Source organism: Chiloscyllium plagiosum, unplaced genomic scaffold (assembly GCF_037043375.1).
Source record: "Chiloscyllium plagiosum isolate Xiang-an unplaced genomic scaffold, Cpla_swu_hap1 HiC_scaffold_4, whole genome shotgun sequence".
In the NCBI taxonomy this organism is placed as follows: Eukaryota; Metazoa; Chordata; class Chondrichthyes; order Orectolobiformes; family Hemiscylliidae; genus Chiloscyllium; species Chiloscyllium plagiosum.
The window spans coordinates 16,787,015-16,812,944 of NW_028270142.1; the positions used below are offsets into that span (position 1 = coordinate 16,787,015).

Here is a 25,930-nt window from a genome sequence, read left to right on the forward strand (position 1 = left end):
AGCAATTTCTGATTTGTCTCTCATTTCCAGCATCTTCAGTTGTTTGGGTTTTTTTTGTTTCAAAATAATTTTAAATGTAAATTTATTTTGGACTTGCATTTTAAAATATAGCCTGATTTAACTGGTTACAACATAGAACAGTACAGCACAGGAACAGGCCCTTTGGCCCACCATGTCTGTGCCGACCATGATGGTATTCTAAACCAATGCCATCTGCCTGCATATGATCTGTATCCCACTATTCTCTGCCTGTTCATGTATCTGTCTAAATGCCTTTTAAACTTTGCTATCATTTCTGCTTCTACCACCTCTCCTGGCAGCAAGTTCTGGGCAACGACCACCATCTGTATAAACAAAAGCTTTTCTCACACATCACCTTTAAACTTTCCCATTGTCACCTTAAACCTATCCCCCCTAGTATTTGATATTTCCAACTTGGGAAAGAGACCATTTCTATTCACCTTATCTATGTATCTCATTATTTTACATACTTTTACCAGGTCATAGAGTTATCGATTTACGAGTCCTATAGCATGGAGACAAGCCCTTTGGCCCAAACTGGTCCATGCCGATCAAAATGTCCATGTATGCTAACCCCATTTCCCTACAATTCATATTGTTCCCTTCCATATCATTCTAAACCTTTTCTATCCGTGTATTTATCCAAATGCCTTTTAAATGTTGTTAATGTACCTTTTTCAACCACTTCCACTGGCAGCTTATTCCACATGTGTACTACTCTCTGTGTAAAAAGTTGCTGCTCAGGTTCTCTTTTATTCTTTCCCCTCTAACCTTAAACTCTAGTCTTCGATTCCCCAGTCTTGGAACAAAGACTCAATCCATGCCTCTCATGATTTTATACACTTCTATAATGTCCCTCCTCAGTCTCCTATGCTCCGAGGAAAAAGTCCTAGCTAGTCCATCCTCTCCCTATAACTCAGACAAATGAGTTCTGGCAATATCCTTGTAAATTTCTTCTGCACTCTTTCCAGTTTAATAACATTCTTCCTCTCGCAAGGTGACCAAAACTTAACATAATACTCTAAGTGCGGCCTCACTAGCGTCATGTACAACTGCAACATAACTTCCCAACTCCTATATTCAATGACCTGACTGATGAAGGCCAGTGTGCCAAAACCTTCTTCACCTGTCTATCTGTGACTCCACTTTCAGAGAACATGACCTCCAAGGTCCTTCTGTTCAACTCCAGTCCTTAAGGCCCTACCATTTACTATGAAACTCCTACCATGATTTGACTTTCCAAAATGCAAGACATCACAGTTATCTATATTAAACTCCATTTGCCATTTCTTGGTCCATTTCCCTGGCTAATCAAGGTCCTGCTGCACTTTTTGATAACCTTCCTCACCGTACACAATATTGCCTATTTTAATATCATCTGCAAACTCTCTAATCAACCTTGTACATTCTCATCCAAGTCATTGATATAAATAACAAACAGTCACCCTCTCAGCTTTCAGTGCATTAGTGAAAACAACTCAAATTTGTCCAACTTCTTCTCATATCTGAGACACTTCAATCCAGGCAACATCCTGATAAAGCTCTTTTACATCCTCTGCAAAGACTCCACATCCTTCCTTTAAATGTGGTGCCTAGAACTACATACAGTGCTCCAAATGTGGCCTGACCAAAGTCTTATACAGCTGCAACATGACTTGCTAACTTCTATAGTCAGTGGCCTGACTGATGAAGGCAAGCATGCCGATGCCTCCTTACCACTTTATCCGCATAGGTTGCCAGCCCAAGATCCTTCTATATAGCAATACTCCTTATACTTTCCCCACCTCTTACACTTGACTTTCCAAAATGCCTCACCTCCAATATTTCCAGTTCCTGCCTAACACTGCCGTAATTAGCCTTGCCCCAGTTTAACACTTTCACCTGAGGATTAGTCTTAGTCTTTCCCATAACAATTTTAAAACTTGCAGAATTATGATCACTGTTTTCAAAATACTCCCTATTGAAACTTTGAGTAGTTGATGTGGCTCATTCCCATAACACAAGATCTAATATGGCCTGTTCTCTCACTGGATTATCTACATTTGTTTCAAGAATCCCTCCTGATATATCTAACAAACTCTGTCCCATCTAAGCCCCAGCACAAGGGGAGTCCCACAACCCTGTCATTTTTACATCTTTGGTTCATGGGAGGTTTTATATTCAATGAGATGCAATTGAATTTGAGCAATAATTAAACAAAATGAAATTCAGTGCCAAGGTTTACTACCTACCATTACACTGTAATCGGCCATTGAGGAATTACCTTGACCTGACTGGGAAGCAATGCATACAAAATCTCAAGTGTAGCATAGAGACAGTGCCACTGAAGAATGGAAGCTCACATGCATGGAGTCATTTGTGTATATTTAACAATGCGAGCATGAAATAACAAAATCGGCAGTAACATGTCGAATAAACTCCAGGAAACCACCCAGTGCTCTGCCTGATGTGGTGGCCTTATCTCTTGGTCACTTATATGCCATGGTCCCCTCGTGACCAGGAATCACGTGAAGACAGCCTGCTTGCTTCTGATATTAATGAATGAGAATTGAGTACACAATTTCAATATTTGCCAATGGTGAAAAACATGGGAGCTTTGTAAACTGTGAGGAAAGTAGACTTGAAGAGGCTTATGGAATGGATGAACAAGATTTATTGAAGATAAATGTGTTTTGGAAGGATGTATAAGGAAAGGCAATTTAAAATAAAAGGGACTGCAGGAACAAAAAAACCTGGAAGTGGATGTGTTTAAAACTGGCAGAGCAGATTTACGAAATCACTGCAAAGGCATTTTGGATTTTGAGCTTTATAAATACAGAACAAAAGCAAGCATATTACGATGAACCTTAATAAACACTCCTTCTGTCTCAACTGAAATACTGTATCCAAATTTGTACATCTCACATCAGGAAGTATGTGAAGTCTTTCGAAGGACTTGTAAAATATATGTCTGAGTTTGGTTCTTGGTTTGTGTGCAAGGGGGAGTTTATAAAGGGATTCGTGTTTTCATTAAAAGTGCGATAAGCCAATGGTTATGTTTATCTGCAGCTATCATATATTTACTTGTAAGAAATAATAATTCATGTTCAGTACAGAAATCTGGTCCATCCTGTCTATCAGCTTTGGTCTGAAAGTCAGGTAAATTGGGGTATTGTGTGTAATTTACAAAAAGATTAACATGTTGTATGACTCCAGGAATAGTGGGGCTTGATTTATGATGCATTAACACTTAAATGCACCTTTATATAAGTTGATTTATTCATTTTATTCCCAGGAATATTTTCCGCAGGCTAGATTTTATGGTTCCCATAGGCCATGGTTTTATCAAGGGAGGGGGAATACGTAAAATATGATGGGTAGGTAGCCCACCGCCTTCCGACCCAATTTTAACACTTTCTTGTCATTCTGGTCCGATTCCTATTACCCCTTTGTGTTGAGACCTTGACGTGTCAAATTAACGGCAGGCAGGCACTGAGCAACATCCTCATCATGTTTAATGTACCTTCACTGAAACTCAAGTCGCTATTTGTTTAGACTAGTCATTGTAGGACAGCCTGCTTTAAAATCAGTCATTTTGCATACACCTTGCCCACCCATTCCTGCTGCATTCAAACTTTTGGCAAAGTTGCAATGTAAATGTGACTTATTTCTGTGGTACCTGATTTTCTTGAGAGCATTGATGTTAATCTCTAATCAACACAATTAAGAAAAATGTGCAAAATTGCCTATTACCACTGAAACTTCCATTTATTCTTTGTAATCTCCTGACTTAATTAATATTAAGGCATCATCCTTTATGACCTTTGCTTATTCTCAAACTCTGCTCTGTCTATCTTGTCCCTTACATTATAAGCATCTGTTAAATTTGTTTCTGGCTGAGATTGAGACAGAAGCTTATTTTCTAACATCTCAAATTTCAAACTTCTAATGTGTAAGTTACGCCACTACTTCACCTTCCTAAACTTTCATATTCTCTGAATCCAGCCTCTTGTTCAGCTTTTCTTCCTGTTTCCCCCAGTAACCTCAAGAATTCCTTCCAATCCATAAACACTTGCTTTGAATTCTCCTTTAACATACACTTGTTTGACCAGCCTATTCACATCGGCTTCCTGGTCTCCTTTAAATCAAACCTGTTGATGTGAAAAGATCTTGAAAGAAGAACAGGGGATTGGGGGAACAGAGAAGACGTGTGAAACAGAATGACTAAAAAAATCACTCAAGACTCAGGTGCACTTTCTTGTCAAAGGGCTTTATTATTTTATACAAGGGGAAGAAAACCTGTGCGGGACCCAAAGTTTTTCTACTGAACAAAGGTAAAAGTACACTTTTTGGCTAATACAAATCAATTTTATTATGAATTGCTTATATATACGTTCAATTAGATTAGTCATGTGAATGTGTGATCAGTTGATGGACTGTTCCAGGTCATCCCATGATCTCAAGATATTTTCCAGATCTCCTTATCACTTATCCTTATCTCGCAATACATCTCATTATATCACATTCCAGGCTTCAGCTCCTGCACCATTTATTCAGAAGTCCCTGCTAAATGCAAATGGACTTCTCTACCTTAAACTGAGTATCCATGGGAATGCACTTAAATCCCTTAATGCCTGTATACTTAAAACTCACTCTATTATATGTAGCCTGTGGCTCCAATTATTTGGGAGGGGGGGGGGGGGGGAGGCGGTTGTCTTAACTGATGTCTTTCTATCCAAATGATCAGGACCAAAGTTTCAAACAGTCTGGTACAGAGGTTTCTATCAGCATTTGTCAAGAATGTTTCTTACCAAGGTATGTTTGCTTCTGCTTCAATAGAGTCCATTGTATCCATTTCACAAGACCCTTTTCTGTGTTATTTTAACCTCATTGCCTTGGATATGCTCCTTCTACAAATGCTGAAATGGCTCAAGCTTATGTTTAACTTTAAATATCAAATAAGACAAGCTGCTGTTTCAGCTAAAAATCTTCCTCAGCCATTTTATGTCAACTGAAAACCATTTTTTTAGTCATTTAATGTTAACTTCAGCCATGGGTAGCCTTAACAGATTGATCAGAGTGATGGAGACAGAAGCGTTGGAACATGGTGGCATATTGAACATAGAAATAGAACATTAAAACCAGTACAGGCCCTTTGGCCCCCGATGATGTGCGACCTGTGAAACCAATCTGAAGCCCATCTAGCCTATACTATTCCATTTTTGTCCATGTGTCTATCCAATGACCATTTAAATGCCCTTAAAGTTGGTAAGTCTACTACTGTTGCAGGCTGTGCATTCCAAACCCTTACCACTCTCTGAGTAAAAAAAACTACCTCTGACGTCTGTCCTATATCTATCATCCCTAAATTTAAAGATATGCCCCCTTGTGCAGCCATCATCATCTGAGGAAAAAGGCTCTCAGTGTCCACCCTATCTAATCCTCTGATTATCTTATAAGTCTCAATTAAGTCACTTCTCAACCTTCTCTCTAACGAAAACAGCCTCAAGTCCTTCAGCCTTTCCTCGTAAGAGCTTCCCTCCATACCAGGCAACATCCTAGTAAATCTCCTCTGAATCCTTTCCAAAGCTTCCAAATACCATAATGCTCCAGAACTGTACACAATACTGCAAATATGGCCTCACCAGCTGCAGCATGACCTCATAGTTCTGAAACTCAATCCCTCTACTGATAAAAGCTAACACACCGTAATCCTTCTTAACTACCTGATCAACCTGGGAGGCAACTTTCAGGGATCTACGTACATGGACACCGAGATCCCTCTGCTCATCTACACTACCAAGAATCTTATTATTAGCCAGTACTCAGCATTCCTGTTGCTCCTTCCAAAGTGAATCACCTCACACTTTTCTGCATTAAACTTATTTGCCACCTCTCAGCCCAGCTCTGCAGCTTTTCTCTGTCCCTCTGTAACCTACAACATCTTTCTGCACTATCCACAACTCAACTCACAATTAGTGTCGTTCACAAATTTACTAACCCAACCTTCTATGCCCTCGTCCAGGTCATTTATAAAAATTAAAAACAGCAGTGGGCCCAAAACAGATCCTTGCAGTACCCCACTAGTAACTGAAATCCAGGATGAATATTTCCCATCAATCACCACCCTCTTTCTTTTCAGCTAGCCAATTTCTGATCCAAACTGCAAAAATCACCCTCAATCCCATATCTCCGTACTTTGTGCAATAGCCTACCGTAGGGAACATTATCAAACACTTTACTGAAGTCCATATACACCACATCAACTGTCTTACCCTCATCCACCTGTTTGGTCACCTTCTCAAAGAACGTAATAAGGTTTGTGAAGCACAACCTATGCTTCGCAAAACTGTGTTGACTATCCCTAATCATCTGAATCCTTTCTAGATGATTATAAATCATATCTCTTTTAACCCTTTCCAACACTTTACCCACAACCGAAGTAAGGCTCGCAGGTCTATAATTTCCAGGGTTGTCTCTACTCCACTTTTTGAACAAGGGAACAACATTTGCAATACTCCAGTCTTCTGGCACTATTCTTGTAGACAATTATGACATAAAGATCAGAACCAAAGACTCGGCCATCGCCTCCCTGACTTCCCAGAGAATTCTTCAATAAATCCCATCCAGCCCAGGGGACTTAGCTATTTTTACACTTTCCAGAATTACTAACACCTCCTCCATATGCACCTCAATCCCATCTAGTCTAGTAGCTTTTATCTCAGTCATAGAGTCATAGAGATGTACAGCATGGAAACAGACCCTTCGGTCCAACCTGTCCATGCCGACCAGATATCCCAACCCAATCTAGTTCCACCTGCCAGCACCCGGCCCATATCCCTCCAAACTCTTCCTATTCATATACCCATCCAAATGCCTCTTAAATGTTGCAATTGTACCAGCCTCCACCACATCCTCTGGCAGCTCATTCCATACATGTACCACCCTCCGCGTGAAAATGTTGCCCCTTAGGTCTCTTTTATATCTTTCCCCTCACCCTAAACCTATGCCCTCTCGTTCTGGACTCCCCAACCCCAGGGAAAAGACTTTGTCTATTTATCCTATCCATGCCCCTCATGATTTTGTAAACCTCTATAAGGTCACCCCTCAGCCTCCGACGCTCCAGGGAAAACAGCCCCAGCCTGTTCAGCCTCTCCCGATAGCTCAAATCCTCCAACCCTGGCAACATCCTTGTAAATCTTTTCTGAACCCTTTCAAGTTTCACAACATCTTTCCAACAGAAAGGAGACCAGAATTGCATGCAATTTTCCAACAGTGGCCTAACCAATGTCCTGTACAGCCACAACATGACCTCCCAACTCCTGTACTCAATACTCTTCACTAACGCCTTCTTCACTATCCTATCTACCTGCGACTCCACTTTCAAGGAGCTATGAACCTGCACTCCAAGGTTCCTTTGTTCAGCAACACTCCTGAGGACCTTACCATTAAGTGTATAAGTCCTGCTAAGATTTGCTTTCCCAAAATGCAGCACCTCGCATTTATCTAAATTAAACTCCATCTGCCACTTCTCAGTCCATTGGCCCGTCTGGTCCAGATCCTGTTGTAATCTGAGGTAACCCTCTTCGCTGTCCACTACACCTCCAATTTTGGTGTCATCTGCAAACTTACTAACTGTACCTCTTATTCTTGCATCCAAATCATTTATGTAAATGACAAAAAGTAGAGGACCCAGCGCTGATCCTTGTGGCACTCCACTGGTCACAGGCCTCCAGTCTGAAAAACAACCCTCCACCACCACCCTCTGTCTTCTACCTTTGTCTCCAAATGGCTAGTTCTCCTTGTATTCCATGAGATCTAACCTTGCTAATCAGTCTCCCATGGGGGGAGTAAGTCGAACACCTTACTGAAGTCCATATAGTTCACATCTACTGCACTGCTCTCATTAATCTTCTTTGTTAATTCTTCAAAAAACTCAATCAAGTTTGTGAGACATGATTTCCCACGCACAAAGCCATGTTGACTATCCCTAATCAGTCCTTGCCTTTCCAAATACATGCACATCCTGTCCCTCAGGATTCCCTCCAACAACTTGCCCACCACTGAGGTCAGGCTCACTGGTCTATAGTTCCCTGGCTTGTCTTTACTGCCCTTCTTAAACAGTGGCACCACGTTTGCCAACCGCCAGTCTTCCGGCACCTCACCTGTGACTATCGATGATACAAATATCTCAGCAAGAGGCCCAGCAATCATTTTTCTAACTTCCCATAGAGTTCTCGGGTACACCTGATCAGGTCCTGGGGATTTATCCACCTTTAACCGTTTCAAGACATCCAGCACCTCCTCCTTTGAAATCTGGATATTTTGCAAGATGTCACCATCTATTAACCTACAGTCTATATTTTCCATCAAGAAGGGCTCATGCCCGAAACGTCGATTCTCCTGCTCCTTGGATGCTGCCTGACCTGCTGCGCTTTTCCAGCAACACATTTTCACCTCAATTTCTTTAGTCACCCGGCATTCCCTTTTCCTACCAGCCTTCCCTTTCACCCTGACAGGAATATATTTCTCTGGATTCTTGTTATCTCATTTCTGAAGGCTTCCTCTTTTCTAGCTGTCCCTTTACCTGTGAACATCTGCTCCAATCAGCTTTCGAAAGTTCTTGCCAAATACTGTCAAAATTGGCCTTTCTCCAATTTAGAACTTCAAATCTTAGATCTGGTCTATCCTTTTCCATCACTATTTTAAAGCGAATAGAATTATGGTCGCTGGCCCCAAAGTGCTCCCGCACTGACACCTCAGTCACCTGCCCTGCCTTATTTCCCAAGTGTAGGTCAAGTTTTGCACCTTCTCTATTAGGTACATCCACATACTGAATCAGAAAATTGACGAGTACGCACTTAAGAAATTCCTCGCCATCTAACACAGTCCCTGTCGATGTTTGGAAAGTTAAAATCCCTTACTATAACTACCCTATTATTCTTACAGATAGCTGAGATCTCCTTACAAGTTTGTTTCTCAATTTTCCTTTGACTATTAGGGGGTCTATAATACAATCCCAATAAAGTGATCATCCCTTTCTTATTTCTCAGTTCTACCCAAATAACTTTCCTGAATGTATATCCAGGAATATCCTCCCTCAATACAGCTGTAATGCTATCCCTTATCAAAAATGCCACTCCCCCTCCTCTCTTGCCTCCCCTTCTATCCTTCCTTTAGCATTTGTATCTTGGAACATTAAGCTGGTATTCTGTGTTTATCTATTGAGAATACTGACAAAAAGTATTTATTTCACGCTTCCCCAATTTCCTCTGACTCCAAGCACACCTTCCCACCACTATGCTTGATTGGACCTAATCTTACCCTAATCATTCTTTTATTCCTGATATAGCTATAGAAAGCCTTAGGGTTTTTCGTGATTCTATCCGCCTATGACTTCTCACGTCCCTTCTGTCTCTTCTTAGCTCTCTCTTTATGTGTTTCATGGCTAACTTGTAAGTCTCAAGTGCCCTAACTGAGCCATCACATCTCATTCTAACTCAGCAACTTCCTCGCTGCCTGACCGGTGCATACTTATTAAAGACCTGCATTAGCTAGTCCTTGAATAAGCTCTACATTGCAATTGTGCCCATCCCCTGCATTTTCCTTCCCAATCCTATGCATCCTAAATCTTGCCTAATCATGTCATAATTGCCTTTCCCCCAGCTATAACTCTTGCCCCGAGGTATATATCTACCCCTTTCCATCATTAAAATAAACATAACCGAATTGTGGTCACTGTCACCAAAGTGCTCACCTACTTCCAATTCTAACACCTGGCCAGGTTCATTATCCAGTACTAAATCTAATGTGGCCTCGCCACTTGTTGACTTGTCTATATACTGTGTCAGGAAACCCTCCTGCACACATTAGATAAAAAAATTGACCCATCAGTATGTACCGGTCAGGCAGGGAGGAAGTTGCCGAGCGCGGGAGCTGTGGTTTACGAAGGTAGTTGAACTGTAGTATTCCCAGTCAATATTTGGAAATTTAAAATCCCCCATAACAACTACCCTGTCACTCTCGCTTCTATCGAGGATCATGTTTGCTATCCTGTCCTCTACATCTCTGGAACTATTTAGAGGCCAATAGAAAACTCCCAACAGGGTAACCTCTCTTTTCCTATTTCTAATCTCAGCCCATACTACCTCAGTAGTTGACTGCTCAAACGTCCTTTCTGCAACTGTCATACTGTCCTTGACTAACAGTGCCAAACCATCCCCCCTCTTTTACCATTTTCTCTGTTCATACTGAAACATCTAAATCCTGGAACCTGCAATAACCATTCCTGTCCCTGCTCTACCCATGTTGTTGAAATGGCCAATACATTGAAATCCCAGGTACTAACCCATGCTGCAAGTTCACCCGCCTTATTCCAGATGTTCCTGGCATTGAATTAGGCACACTTCAAACCAACTTCTTGCCTGCGGGTGCCTTCTTGCGATCTTGAAATCTTAGTTCTGACTTCGCTACTCTCATCTTCCCATATACTCGACCTACAATTTGCCCTCCCATCCCCCTGCTGAATTAGTCTAAACCAACCTGAAAAGCATTAGTAAATATCCCCCCCAGGATATTGGTACCCCTCTGGTTCAGGTGAAGACAATCCTATTTGTATAGGTCCCACCTACCCCAGAAAAAGCCCCAATTATCCAGCAATCCAAAACTCTCTCTACTGCACCATTCCTGTAGCCACGTGATCAACTCCTCTCTCTCCCTATTCCTCGCCTCGCTGGCACGTGACTTGGGCAACAAACCAGAGATAACAACTCTGTTTGTTCTAGCTCTAAGCTTCCACCCTATCTCTCTGAATTTCTGCTTTAAGTCTCCATCCCTCTTCCTATCTATGTCATTGGTGCCTGTGTGGACCATGACTTGGGGCTGCTCCCTCTCCCCCTTAAGAATCCCAAAAACACGATCAGAGACAACACGGACCCAAGCAGCTAGGAGGCAACACACCAACCATGAATCTCTCTAGTTCCCACAGAACCTCCTATCTGTCCCCCTAACTATGGAGCCCCTAATGACTAATGTTCTGCTCCTCTTTCCCCTTCCCTTCTGAGCAACAGGGACAGACTCTGTTCCAGAGACCTGTACCCCATGGCTTACCCTTGGTGAGTCATGCCCCCAACAGTATCCAGAATAGTATACTTGTTATTGAGGGAAACGGTCACAGGGTCCCCTACACTGTCTGCCAGTTCCCTTTCCGTCCCCTGACAGTAACCACCTTCTTATATCTGAGGTGTGACTACTTCCCTGTAACTCCTCTCAATAACCCCTTCCACCTCCTGAATGATACAAAGTTCATCCAGCTCCAGCTCCAGTTCCCTAACATGGTTTTCGGGGAGCTGAAGTTGTGTGCACTTCCCACAGATGCAGTCAGCAGGGTCACTACTGGTGACCCTTACCTCCCACATTCTACAGGAGGACCATTTATTTTTGCACAACATATTTAGTAAAAGAAGTATGTGGAGATGTTAGGCCCTTTGTTTAGAAATGCAAAGGAACTGTCACCGGTTTCAGGTCTGTAACTGAGTACTTCTTCTAATGCTTAAACCAATATGTTAACTCTCAGCTCAGTACTACGGTCATCATTTTGGCCACTCTGGAACAACATCATTCAATCTCTGTACCGTCATGCCTTTTTTTATTTATTCATGGGATGTGGGTGTTTCTGGCTGGGCCAGAATTTATTGTCTATCCCTAGTTGCCCTGAGAAGGTGGTGACAAGCTGTCATCTCGAAGATCTGTAATCATTTTTATGTAGGTACACCCACAACGCAATCAGAGAGGCAATTGTGGGATTATAAACTAGCGATCCTGAAGGAACAGCAATGTATTTCCACATCAAGATGATGAGTGACTTGGAGCAGAACTTGCAAGTGATGGTGTTTCTGTGCATTTGTTACCTTTGTCCTTCTAGACTAAAGCAGTTGTGGATTTGCAAAGTGATGTCTAAAGATCTTTGGTGAATTTCTACGGTGCTTCTTGTAGATAGTAGCAATAGTGTGTACTGAGCATTGGTGATGAATTAAGTGAATGTTTGTGTTTGTGACACCATACAAGCAGGCAGCTTTGTCCTGGGTGATGTCAAGCTTCTTGAGCGTTGTTAGAGCTGCACCCATCCAGGCGAGTGGACAGTATTCCATCATATTTCTGAATTGTGCCTTGTCGATGTTGGAAAGCCTCTGGGGAGTCATAGATTAATTGCTTGTCATTGGATTCCTAGCCTTTGACCTGCTTTTATAACCATAGTATTTGTGACTAGCCCAGATGAGTTTCTGGTGAGTGGTAACCTCCAGGAATGTTGATATGTTGATGATGGTCAGGGAGGGGAAGACATTTCACTGTTGGTGTGCTTTTGAATATCAAGGAGTGATAATTATATCCTCTCTTATTGGAGATAGCCATTGTCTGGTACTTGTGTGATATAAATGTTACTTGCTACTTGCCAGCACACAACTGAACATTGTACAGGGCCTTGCTGCAACTGGATATGGGCTGCATCATTATCTGAGGAGTCGCAAATACTGCTGATCATTCTGTAAACTTCAATTAATGTTCCCACTTCTGACTTTATGATGAAGGAAACATCATTGATGAAGAAGTTAAAGATGGGCCAAGGATACTCCCCTAAGCAATTCCTTGAGAGATATCCTGTATTGAGAGGGCTGACCTCCACCAACCATAACTGCCTTTCTTTTTGTCAAGTCTAACTCTAACCAGCAGAGACTTTCTCCTTTTTTTTCCCCATTGATTTCAGTTTTGCTAGGGCTCCTTGATGCCATGCTTGGTTAAATGTGGCCTTGATGTCAAGGGCTATCATTCTCACCTCACCTCTGGAATTCAGCTCATTTGTCCATATTGGAATCAAGGCTGTAATGAGGTCAGGAATTGACTGCCCCTCTCTGAATCCACAAGTGGCAGTGGCAGGTTGTTCTTAAGCACGTGCAGCTTGATAGAACTGTTGATGGCACCTTAACTTTACTAATGTGGAGAGTCATCTGGGGCGATAATTAGCAGAGTTGGATTTGTCCTGCTTTTTGTGAGCAGGGCCAATATTTCACATGGTAATTTTTCACATTGACCAATATTGTCATGGTACTGGAACAGCTTAATGAGGGCATAGAAAGTTCTGGAACACATATGTCGATTGGTATAGATAGAGGTAATGGTAGTTGTCTTTTCCCTAGGATGGGGGAGTTCAAGTCCAGGCATCACATTTTTAAGATGAGAGGAGAAAGATTTAAAAAGGACATGAGGGTAGTTCGTGTGAGGACTAAACTTCCTGAGAAAGTGGTGGATGTGGCTACAATTACAATGTTTAAAAGACATCTGGGTAAGTACATGAATGGGAAAGGTTTGGAGGAATTTGAGCCAGGAGTGGACAGTTGGGACTAGTTTAGTTTGTAATTATGTTTGGCATGAACTGGTTGGGCTGAAAGGTCTGTTGCAAACTCTGTGACTACTGCCAGAATATTGTCAGGACTCAGTGTCTTTGCAGAATCCAATGCTTTACGTCCAACCATTTCTTGATATCATGTTGAATGAATCAAATTGGCTGAAGACTGGCATTGTGGTCTGGAGACTATATGTGTAAGTCAGCGTACGATGTGACTTGGAGGGGATTTTGGAGATGTTCTTTTCTGGAAATAATTATAAGACAATAAAGATGATGCAACAGTCTCATAAATAATTAATGCTTTCAAAATTAAATTGTTTATTCTCTGAATTTGATATTGACAGATGTTTGAGCTGAATGATTCAGTCCATAATTTAAAAGATGAAATGGTGACCTTGCGACATCGATATGAAGAAAAATGTAGCCAAATTGAAACTTGTGAAGAAATGATTGATCAACTGTCAGACGAGTTGAATGCAAGTCAACAGAACTTACATAAAAACAAAGATCACAGTGCTCAGTGTGAACAATTGATCGACATTTTAAAAGATGAGGTCCAGAAAATGCAAAGAGAGGTTAATATATTTAAATTGATCAATTTGTGTTGCAACCTGAAATAAAACTTACTGAAGGTTCTGTAAAAAAAAGACATTCAATTGTGAGTAGTTAAGGATGAAATGTTCAATGTCAATATCTACCTAAATGGACCACTAGTGACATTTCCCATTGTGAATTATTTGGCATCTAATATCTGAAACATTACATGCTGTTGATTTATAAGGCTATATTTTAAACTGGGCATGTGTAGGGTTAGATGGACCATAAACTGACCTGGCCTTTGCAATGTGCAACTTGGGCAATATTTAAACACTTAGTCCTGATCTTGCCCCAAATCAGTCAGCTCTATGAAACTGTTAGAAAGTGTCAGCTACGCACCAGGTTGGAACTAAAGTTGAGTGACAGAATTTGACCTCTAAGTTCTTCTTTGTGTTTTCAGGACCACCTCTTCCAGCTTCACCCCTTCTCCCTATAGCTTGGTTGAGCAGGAAAGCAACAACTTCTGCCCTTTTCATGCAGGTAGTCAAGTTAGAAATAGTTTTGAAGGTTCTATCGCCACACTGGGACTCAATTTGGCTATTTTAAAAATGTACCAATTCCCAGTGAGGATCTTTAAGTAGCCAGCAACCTAGTTTTGGCCAGGCTGGCAACATTAAAATATAGAAAGCTGATCATGATTTTTCAAAATTCCCTAAATTCTGTGACATCTCAACAGATTGTAAGTTAACAAATATAACTCCACTTTCAAGGAAAGCAGGAAGGAAAGAACAGGGAAATATAGTCCTGATAACAGTTGTCAGAAAAATGTTGGATCTTTTATTTTGGAATTCATAGCGATGAAAACTGCCACTTGCATCTCAATCACATGTAGACTTATATAAATAGACTGCTTTCAGTCCATCTGAATCCTTAAGCAGAGAACCGCATAGAACCATTAAAGATTTGCCACAACAGTCACATCACTCAGTGCTTTACTTAGCCTAGTTGCATTTGTGATTGTGCATATTTCAAATTATTAGTAATACTTGAAACAGTGAGTTGTGATCCCAGATATGTAACCTTGTGTTCTTTAATGGGAAGATATGTGAAGGCAAGCGGTGCTTTTTGAATGGAGATCCTGAAGTCACTGGATTGATGTGCACTATGCATTGGTGTTAATTTATTCAAAGTTTTTCATTAATTTATCTGTGGGATATGGTGTCACTGCTGGCCAGCATTCATTCCTGACTCAAGTTGACCTTGAGAAGTTGGCCTGCCTTCTTGAACCACTGCAGTCCATGTGCATCTACTCGGATGTGTTCTTCTAGGAAACTCAAAGAGAGCAACCAGTCCTGCTGAACATGAAGTGTTCAGATGAATCGTGCCAGGAGAATATTTTCCTTGGCATTCCCAGTATCTTGAGAAGATATTCAACTCCTGAGCCAGCTGTAGCCCCAACCCCAGCCACTTCCCTCCACCGCCATTCGGTTCTGAACACATCTCCTCCTCTTCCACTTCTTCCCCCTCCATTGGAATATGCCAGTCTAGTGTTTCACACTCTTCAAGATCTGCACCCTTTTGGAGAATGGAGCCATCCACCAAAATGCATGAGGCCCTTTAGGACTGTATTTGAGGGCACTGCCTAACCAGAACTTTTGACATCCTGCTCAAAATATATACACAAGAGAAAGCTGAAAGAATGACTTTGGGTTTTGGAACAGCACGAGAGGGCTACACAGTGGCTGAGTGGTTAGCACTGCTGCCTCACAATGCCAGGGAACTAGGGTTGATTCCAGCCTCTGGAGACTGTGTGCAGTTTGCACATTCTCACTGTGTCTGCATGGGTTTCATCCAGGTGCTCTGGTTTCCTCCCACAGTCCAAAGTTGTGAAGGTTAGGTGAATTGGCAATGCTAAATTACCTATACTGTTCAGGGATGTGGAGGCTAGGTGATTTAGTCATGGGTAAATATAGGGTAGGGGGAATGGGTCTTGTGGGTTACTCTTCAGAAGGTCACTGTGGACTTGTTGGGCCGAAGGGCCTGTTTCCACACAGTAGTGATTCTCTGCTATTGTATTCTATTCTGGCAGTTGAATTGTAATGACAGCAGCTGTCACTACAAACTACAAGGTTTTGAAATTGTGCTGCTGCAGCTAACCATACTTCTTATTCCAATAGTTGTCTGAGACATAGAAAAGAAGCATTAATAGGCATGACTTTGAATCTTTTTCAAAGATTCACTTGAGTGAAAGTCTCACCTCAGATGCCTACTGACTAATCTGATAGCCAACAATTCTGTAGTTACAACAGCAACATGTGATAAGAGTACATGCAACTCCCAAATTCTAAAGCAGTATATTCTTGTTTCTAAGTAAGTTGATTGGTTGACAATGGACCTTTGACCCACACTAGGAATAATGATGAAGAACTCCTGGCTGCCAGTTGCTGGCCAATCACTCCCTCGATTGTTTACAGATTAGTACAGATCAATTATGATCATGTCATTGGATTTTTAAAATCAAATTTCTTAAATCTTTGCCCCTTGTTACTAACTCTTATTACGGTGGATCCAAACTTATCGAATCAAATGGATTGGCTTAAATAAAACAAGTGATCATTTTATGCAGGTGTAGTAAAATGTTTAATCCATGCTTTGTTTCAAATGTATTAATTAAATAAAAATAGTGACCATCAAATCTAGTTGTATCACTGTAAGGGAATTTTTAAAATGATGACCTCATAATATATTAAAGAGAAAGGCCTGGACCTTGAACCAAATTAAATTCATTAATGAAAAAGAAGGATCAAATGGAGCATAACTTTGCTAAGTTGTATTGTTAAAATAATGTCAATAGAAATCATTCAGTCAATTCTGGGGGGAGAGTCTTGCAATAGTAATAGATATGAAGAATTGCAGTATTTCATTTAAACAAAGCATCATAATTATATTTGGAGCAATTATCCAGTTATAAATGTTCTTTTAGTATCTCTGGAATGAATGGAGAGATGAACGGTTTTTCTTTTAAGTATGGTGGAAAGGTGTGATTGAAAATAGGTGTGGCATGTATCAGTATGATTTAACCACAAATTCTAATTTGGAAATGTTTCCCCAAAATTTTCCTTATAGTAAGTGATATATTGTACTTCGTTTTAACATGTTATTATTTAGATTACAGATCAAAAGGACACAATACAACAACTCCAATCAGACTTAACACAGTATCAAATCAACCACGGTCATTCCAATGAGGAGTATAATGTGCAGACTAGACAAATGGAATATTTACAGAAGGTCAGCTTTGTATTAAATATCTGCATAATAATCAGAGCTGTTTAAAGAACACAGTAAACAAAGTCATTAAAAAAAGAAACTGCTGGAAGAGCTCAGCATGTCTGGTAGCATTTGTGGAGAGAAATCAGAGTTAATGTTTCAGGTTAAGTGATCCTTCCTCAGGAAACAAAGTGTTTTTTTTTAATTTACTCTTGCCTTCTCCCATTAATGTTTGAACTGCAAGCGACTTCTTGTCACTTGCATTCTAAATTTAATGCATAAAGAATGTTTATGTAGTTTCTAAACAAAAAATACCTGTTAGACCACTGCTATGTATCTGAATTTTATATATTTCCCATTTTGTAAAGTAATTTGAAGAATGAAGGCTGTTACACTTAATATGACTAACTAAGCTGATATTATTGCTAGTAACATATAAATATATAGCTAACTCTCAATCAAATATAAAATTTTGTTTGTTTGAAGCTACGTTTTTCTTCTTGTTTGATATTTTAAGATTCTCCACATATTGAACTTCACCTAGGACATTTAATCTAATAAGGCCATTGCAATGTCGTGTTGAAATTCTTTCTCCTTGTCTCTGAAAAGGTCCTAAATGAAATGACTGAATAGTTTCAAGCTAGACCTAAATAGTTTTAGACCAAAAGCATAAAATGTTGTGTAAATTAGCATTAATTTGACACAATTACTTCATTTTTTAAATGATAGGGTGATCCTTGCCTTCTTTGGCCAACTTGCCTTTGTTAACTCCCATCCCAATATTCAGAAAGCATAAGCAGTTAGCTCTCCAATTGTTTGATGCCCAGATTTCTGGCTGCGAGCACTCCTGACATGCTTCATCTCTGGCACAACAGAAAAATATTTAAATTAGCTGGCTCATATTCTTATGAATTCAGCTTAAGCTGAGTGAGTCATGGAAAAGACTATTCTTCCACCTAAAATCTGAAACTTCTGAAACAGTAGAGAAATTTAGTCGGAATGGAAAACCAGCAGGATCAAACATTGACTATATGAATCTGTAACTGGTTTGACATAATCATCATTCTGCTAATTAAACCTGTGAAATGTTTGCTAAAAATGTGCAACCTAATTAATGACCATAGTTGATTATATTTTTATATTTAACTGTCATGTACTATTTCTCATACCTTGCAGGAATTTACTCAGAAATTAAATGCACTGTATAGATCTTGATTGGATGGCTAGTATTCCATGCTACTTTTCATATTTTGTTTTGGGGTTACTAGGAACTTGAAACTGTGAAAAATGTTTGCAATGAAAAAATCAGTGAAGTTGAAAAATATGAGCAAACCGTGTTCAAACTCAGAACAGAGATAGCAAAATCTTCTGATCAGCGACAGAGCTATATAGATGAAGTGGAAAGTCTTGAAAAGACTTTGCAAACCCTTCAACTGAGTGGAGCAGCTTCTGAACATAAGCATAAACTAGAACTTGTACAACTGCAGCAACAGATTACCCAACTTGAAAATGATCTTACAGATTCACAGAGAGTTTGCAACCAAAAGAATCAGGTTTGTTTCACATTCGATAATGAAAATTGTTAGATGCTTGATGTAAATCCCCTCGTGGTATCTGCAGATAGACATTTTAACTTTGGTGAAAGGTCAGCACATGCTTCACTTGTGCTTTTTGTTGATCTGCTGAAATTGCAGAGACTGGTATAGAGGACATGTAAAGAAATTATATGTTTTTGATTTTTCTAAGACTTCACACTAAGGAAATAAAGCATATAATTTGAAGAACAATATAACTTTGTTGCTTTTAGAAGTTAGAATGAATTAACTTGATTTAAAGTGGGCAATTTAGTCACCAAATCTAAGTGTACTAGCATTTCGTTTTTCATGTGCTGTTCGGGACATCATTTTAATCAATTACTCAAACTGTGGCTCCTTATTTTTCTCTTGAAGTTTTATTAAAACCTAAAGCTTTACCAAATAATCACTTTGAAATTTTGATCTATCTGACAGTTATGGTGAAAATAATGAAATTGACTAACTCTGGAAAAATAAATGGAACCTAAAGTTTGATCTAATGCTGTTGAAATTTGGCTGGATTTATCAAAATGCAGGTTTATCAATTGTTTTATCACCATAGATGCTTATTTCTAATTTGCATTTTTCTTTCCTGATGACAGTTATTACCACTGTGCTACTGATGCAATAAGAAAGGGAGAGAGCCAAACCCTGACTTTAGAACCTTTTTTCCTCAGGGTATCTCTTGTCTTCCATGCCCAAACACTTTGGCTCCAAAACTGGTCTCCTGTGTCACCTATAGATACACAAATCATAAAGTCTGCCATATGCCATGCTCATTTTGAGAGACTGACTGATGAGGACTGCAGTTTACATGACTAATTACCACCTTTTTATACCCTTTCAAAATAATTCTGGTTGATCCTAGACATTATAACTGAAGGTAGAATTCCTGAAACACTTCTTTTTTTTTGCGAACCACAAAGTAGAAATGCCCAGATATGAAGTTATCGGAATTAAACTAAAGAAATAGTAAAAATTCAGTTGATTGACTATTCTACCATCACCAAAATTTCCATTTTGAACATTTTTTGCATCTTTTTCTTGGCTTCTGAAACATTCATTTCTTTTTCCATCTCTAAACTCAGTATGGAAGAAGTTTGACTTGCATGATAATTGTGGGATCAACTATTTCAAGAACAGACCATACACTCAATTCAAATTCAATTTCAGTGCTCAGCTAAACATTAAAGTCACACAACACAAAAATGTGGATTTCACCAGTAAAATGCCAACTTGTGGAACGTTTAAGAGAACATCTCTGGGATGCAGGCACTAAACAACCTCACTGCCCTTTCGCTGAACACTTTAACTCCCCCTCCCATTCCATCAAGGACATGTACATCCTGGGCGTCCTCCACCACCAAACTCTAGCCACCCAATGCCTGGAGGAAAAATGCCTCGTCTTCCACCTTGGGACCCTGCAACCATACGAGATCAATGTGGATTTCACCAGTTTCCTCATTTCCCCTCCCCCCACCTTATCCCAGATCCAACCCTCCAACTCAGCACCACCCACTTGAACTGTCCTATCTGTCCTTCTTCCTTCCCACCTATCCGCTCCACCCTCCTCTCCGACCTATCATCTACCTTTACCCCCACCTTCATCTACCTATCGGAATCTCAGCTACCTTCCCCCAGCCCCAACCCCCTCCCATTATCTCTCAGGCCTCTTGGGCCACCCGTTCCTTTCTGATGAAGAGCTTATGCTTGAAATGTTGACTCACCTGCTCCTCGAATGCTGCCTGACCGGCTGTGTCTTTCCAGCATTGCACTTTTGACTCTGATCTCCGGAATCTGCAGTCCTCACTTTCTCCAACACCAGGTTATAGTCCAACAGGTTTATTTGAAAGTACAAGCTTTCGGAGCACTGCTCCTTCATCAGGTAACTAGTAGTGCGGGATAGTAGGACGCAGAATTTATAGTAAAAGATCAAAGTATCATACAACTGATGCAATGTATTGAACAAACCTAGATTGCTGTTAAATCTTTAATCATTTAGAATGGGGATGCAGATTTCAATTGATTAAGATGTAAATCCCAGAACTTCTTTCGTTACAGTCCCTAGACAATGTAAGATTTTATCAGTATTAAAAAAAGGTGACATCTCAGCTCAGACAATGCATTAAAGATGTGACGATCTAGTCTGTCTGTATCCCAACCTTGAGTTAGACCAGTTCTGCTTCCAAAGTATGAGTTTATAAAATGTCACATGGACTGACTACCCACAGACTGTATGCTTTTTCAACAAAATAGAGTGTATCTGTAAATACAAATCTGCAAATGCGAATTCACCCCATAGACTTATATGTGTGTGTGCATACGTGTGTGTGTACCTTGATACATGTGACAATAAATCAAATCAAATCAAAATTTTAGTTTATTTTATCATTTTGAGCAAGAACCAGGATATTAAACTTGAAACAGGAATTTGGATATCTGTTATATTCCAAATTATAGCTGTTACTATTTTGATTTAGGGCATTAAAAAAAATCACTAAGAAACGTTTTTGCTATGTTGTATGAAGATACGCATTAGGAGCTGAAGTAGGTCATTTGGCTGCTCCCCTTTGCCACTCAATAAAATAATGGTTGATATGTTTGTGTTTTGAATTTCACATTCCCATTTGCCTCAATAACTTTGATTCCCCTGCCTAACAAGTATCTATCTACCTTCACCTACAGAATGTTCAATAACACTGCCTCCCCCACTTCTGACCTCCAGTGGAAACAAGCCTAGTTTCTTCAATATCTACTCAAAAGATAACTAGTGCACTCATTCCAGGTTTCAGTCTCGTTAGCCTTCTCTGAATCAGGTTGCAATATATTTTTGTCCTTCCTTATGCGGCACGGTGGCACAGTGGTTAGCACTGCTGCCTCACAGCGCCAGAGACCCGGGTTCAATTCCCGACTCAGGCGACTGACTGTGTGGAGTTTGCACATTCTCCCCGTGTCTGCGTGGGTTTCCTCCGGGTGCTCCGGTTTCCTCCCACAGTCCAAAGATGTGCGGGTCAGGTGAATTGGCCATGCTAAATTGCCCGTAGTGTTAGGTTAAAGGGATAATGTAGGGGTATGGGTGGTTTGCGCTTCAGCGGGTCGGTGTGGACTTGTTGGGCCGAAGGGCCTGTTTCCACACTGTAAGTAATCTAATCTAATCTTATATAAGACCAAGGCTTCACACAGTATCCATGATGTGTTCTCACCAATAGCCTGTAAAAATGAATCAAACATTTTTACTTAGTTGTTCAATTTTTCTTGTAATCAAAGATAGCATTCCATTAGCTTTCCTAATCACATGCTGCATCTGCATATTTTTTTTTGTAACTTGTGCTGGAATACAAGATTACTTTGCACGTCAGAATTTTGCAATCATTTTCTATTTAAGCAATGTTCTGCCTTTTTTTTCATTCTTCCTGCCATAAAAAGTGTGTCTCCATTAAATGTTGTTCATATTTAGAAGAGGCAACTGTCATAAGAGGTTTTACAGTAACATAACATTGAATCATATACCTGATAAAAGAGATAAAGGACATTTAAAAAAAAACATTAGGAATACTAGCAAATTCTATTTTTTTGCAATTAAGTTTTTCTAAATATCAATGTTTAATGATTAGCAGTGGCTAATTTTATCAGAAGAAAAGCTGGATGTGATTATAATTACATTGATAAGAGTAGATTTTAGCTTCTGCAAAGAAAATCAAGGAGTTAAGTTTAATATTAAGGAGTTATACTAGCAGAGTAATAACCCTTCAATTACCCTTGGTGCTATTGGCATAACCAGACAGGGAGAGAAATATTTGGGCTGCTGTCACAACACCAGGTGTGTCTTCAGAGTTGTAGATAAACTGCAAATTTCTATAAGCTTGCTTATAACCTATTTTTGATTTTTGAGTGTTTCCATTGTAATAATAACCAGTATCACAACTTTATGTTTTAAATCACAATAAAGTTGTTAGCTAAAATAGAATCTGTCTCTCCTTGCATTTTTTGTATTTGTGATTGTGATGAGAGGTTTCCTTCCTCATCTAAGAATGAATGCAACTTCTAGTTTAGCTTTAGCACATTGTTGTTTTGGTCCTTGCATGGTCTAGCCCACATACAGAGGGAACGGGGCAAGGTAGTCACAAGGTTGGTAAGATATAATGAGGGAACACGCTAGGTCTCACGGCAGAAATTCCTCCAAAAATGTGATGCCACTAAGATTTTTTAAAAATGTAAGATTCAGCACAGAGAGTAGAGCCAAAGAGAATATGTTCTAATTGGAAGATTATGTAAGTGGTATTTCTTCTGCATCTGTGCTGGGAATTTAGCTTTTCATTATGCATACTGTTGACTTAAACGAAAGCAGTACTTCTCACTTTTAAAGTTTACATTAGGTGGCAGAACATGATGTGTAGATGAGAGCAAGTTGTGAAGAGTCAAGTGAGTGAACAAATCCCAGAGACATATATCAAAGTCTGAGGTGAACTGCTCTGCATATGTGAAAAATAATTTAGTGTGTTTTCTTAATGATGAGATGGAGCAATTCACTGACATGTAGCAGAAAGATACAAAAATAATCTGACTAGCGCAGTGTTACCCCTCAAACTCAAGTAAATTGGAGTACAAAAATTGAACAAACAATCCTTCAATTATACACAGCTTTGGTCAGATCTCATCTACAGGACTGCATTCAGTTTTGGGTATTGAACTTGAGAAGAAATATAATAATTTAGCAAGTTCGTCAGAATTATAGCAGTAATTAGATGAGTCACATCAGCTGATAGCAATTTGCATAAACTTGCAATTTGCCTGATTTCAGGAAGTTGAAGAGTATTTAAAACGATTAAATAGTTCAGAGGAGGGTTGGTCCTGGTGAAAATCAAAAGTAAAAATGCAACCTTAAAGGTAGAATTAGTGTAATTAGGAGTGAAAAAATGTTCTAATTTTTGTCATAAAGAGATGGAATAGACTTCAAAACCGAATGGCCTACTTCTGGTCTTACTGGTTGACATTATTTTTACTTGAAAAGCTTCAGCTGTCCATAGCTCGAAAGGCCATTTTTCAATGTTTTGACACAACTGGAAAAATGCTTTGTGCTTGCTGCTATTGTTATAGGAAATATGGAAAAGAGATGATCTCCTGCAAAAGAGAGAGACTGATCTTCTGCAGTCCCAAGAAAATCTCAAAGAGAAGGTGGAAGAGCTGAAAGCTTTTGATAACTTAGCCAAGGACCTGAAAGCAGGAATGCAAGAATTACAGAATCACAAGAAACAGATTGATAAAGAAAATGCAGCACTGAGAACAGAGATTCAACAACTAAACCAGGAGCTGCGGGATACTCATCAACAGTTCAGAGAGAAAGGTAAACATTTTCTTTCAAAATAAACTAGAATATTGCACAGAATACCATAGATTACTGTACAGATAATGGTGGCTGTAGCTTTCTATATATAGACTTTATGTTACATGTTATCTGCACCACTGGTATTAAAAAGTGACTGGATCAATTTTAAATTCCACCAGAGTTGCCATCTAATGGATAGTCTGCCATCAATAATGTGCTATTTATCTGTTAATAACTTGTTTTCCCTCTGGTTGCAAAAGTTAAAATTTTCCCCTTGATTTCAAAACTGAGTTCATTGGTGTCGCAGTGTGATCCATCTCTGAGGGCCCCAGTGTCACAGCTACTAGCCTTCAACCAATTCAATTGAATGACCCAAGAAACAGCTCAAGGCATTGGCTACTCCAAAGGCTATGGACCATGACAACATTCTGCAATAGTGCTGAAAGATCTGTGCTCCCATCATCAAACTGTTCCAGTACAACTACAGCACTGGCATCCACCAATAATGTGAAAAATTGTCCAGGCCAATAACTATCCGATAATTTACTCTTGATCATTAGCAAAGTCAAGGAAGAGTTTGTTGATAGGTCTATTGAGCAGCACTTGCAAATGAAATAACTGCTTACTGACACTCCGTTTGGGTGCTGCCAGTATACCACACAGGTCTTGGCCTTTTATAGGTTTGGTCCAAACATGGGCAAAAAAGCTGAACTCCAGAGGTGAGGTGAAAGTGACTGCTCTTGAGATCAAGGCAATATTTGACCAAGTGTGGCATCAGCAATTCCAGCAAAACTGGAGTCCGTGGGAATCATGGGTGAAACTTATTGAAGCTATACACAATACAAGGAAGATGGTTGTTGAAGATCGGTCATTCCAGCTCCAGGACACCTCTGTAGGAATTTCATACGATGATATCCTAGGCCCAACCACTTTCAGTTTCTTCATCAATGACCTTCCCTCCATCAGAAGGTCAGAAGTGGGGATGTTCACTGATGATTGCACAATTTGCAGCACCATTTGTAACTTCTCAAATATTGAAGCAGTGCATGTCTGTTTGAGCTTTCAGATTAGGCTCAAAAAGGCCAAATTACTTTTGTGCCATAGAAGAAGAGAGAACCTAACCTTTGTCCCTTGACAATGGCAGGAGTGTATACCATCGATAAGATGTACTGTAGTAACTCACCCAGCCTTCTTTAAAAGCACCTTCCAAACCCACTACTTCTACGACTAGAATGCAGAGAGGACAGATGGAAGCTCCATGACCTGCAAGTTCTACTACTTATCTCGAACCATCCTGACTTGGGATTATATTGCTTTTCCTTGGGTGTCCCTACACCCTGAAAACTTCTGTTCAAGAAGGTAGCTCACCACCAACTTCTCAAGAGCAATTAGTGATGGTCAATAAAGGTTGGTCTTGGTAGCAACGCCTCTGTCCCTTGAATGAATTTAAAAACGTTTCAGCCATTTAATGATCCTCCTTTGTTTAATGAAGACAAGGGAACAAATGGGATTGTGACAAAAATCCATAAATTATAGGGCTTCGATAAACAGTATGTAGTATAGAATTACGATGTTTAGAATGTCAGGCAAGTACTGAGAAATGAATTGAATTGACTAGGAGATCTACTCTGTAGACTATTGGATCATAGCACAAACAGGGATTATGTAGGTAACACGGTTACTGCTTGTGTTCATGTATTGAGTTTTATACTGTTGCTGAGGGCTAGTTATGTTCATTTTCATGTCTTTCATTCCCTCTCACTGTATGCTGGCAGGCACTACTAAAATATAAGAAGCCATTAGAATGAATGTTACAATGAA

At 39.8% G+C, this 25,930-nt stretch overlaps 1 protein-coding gene across 1 annotated transcript in view; it reads left to right on the top strand.

Annotated features, from left to right (window-relative positions):
• The window catches only part of LOC122549388 (uncharacterized), a 510,886-nt gene that overhangs the window by 291,264 nt on the left and 193,692 nt on the right, over positions 1-25,930 (top strand). The window contains exons 18-21 of the mRNA XM_087985979.1: positions 13,747-13,977; positions 17,108-17,230; positions 18,478-18,762; positions 23,881-24,127. Coding sequence (XP_087842105.1) covers positions 13,747-13,977; positions 17,108-17,230; positions 18,478-18,762; positions 23,881-24,127 — 886 coding nt within the window. The remainder of the gene's footprint in view (positions 1-13,746; positions 13,978-17,107; positions 17,231-18,477; positions 18,763-23,880; positions 24,128-25,930) is intronic.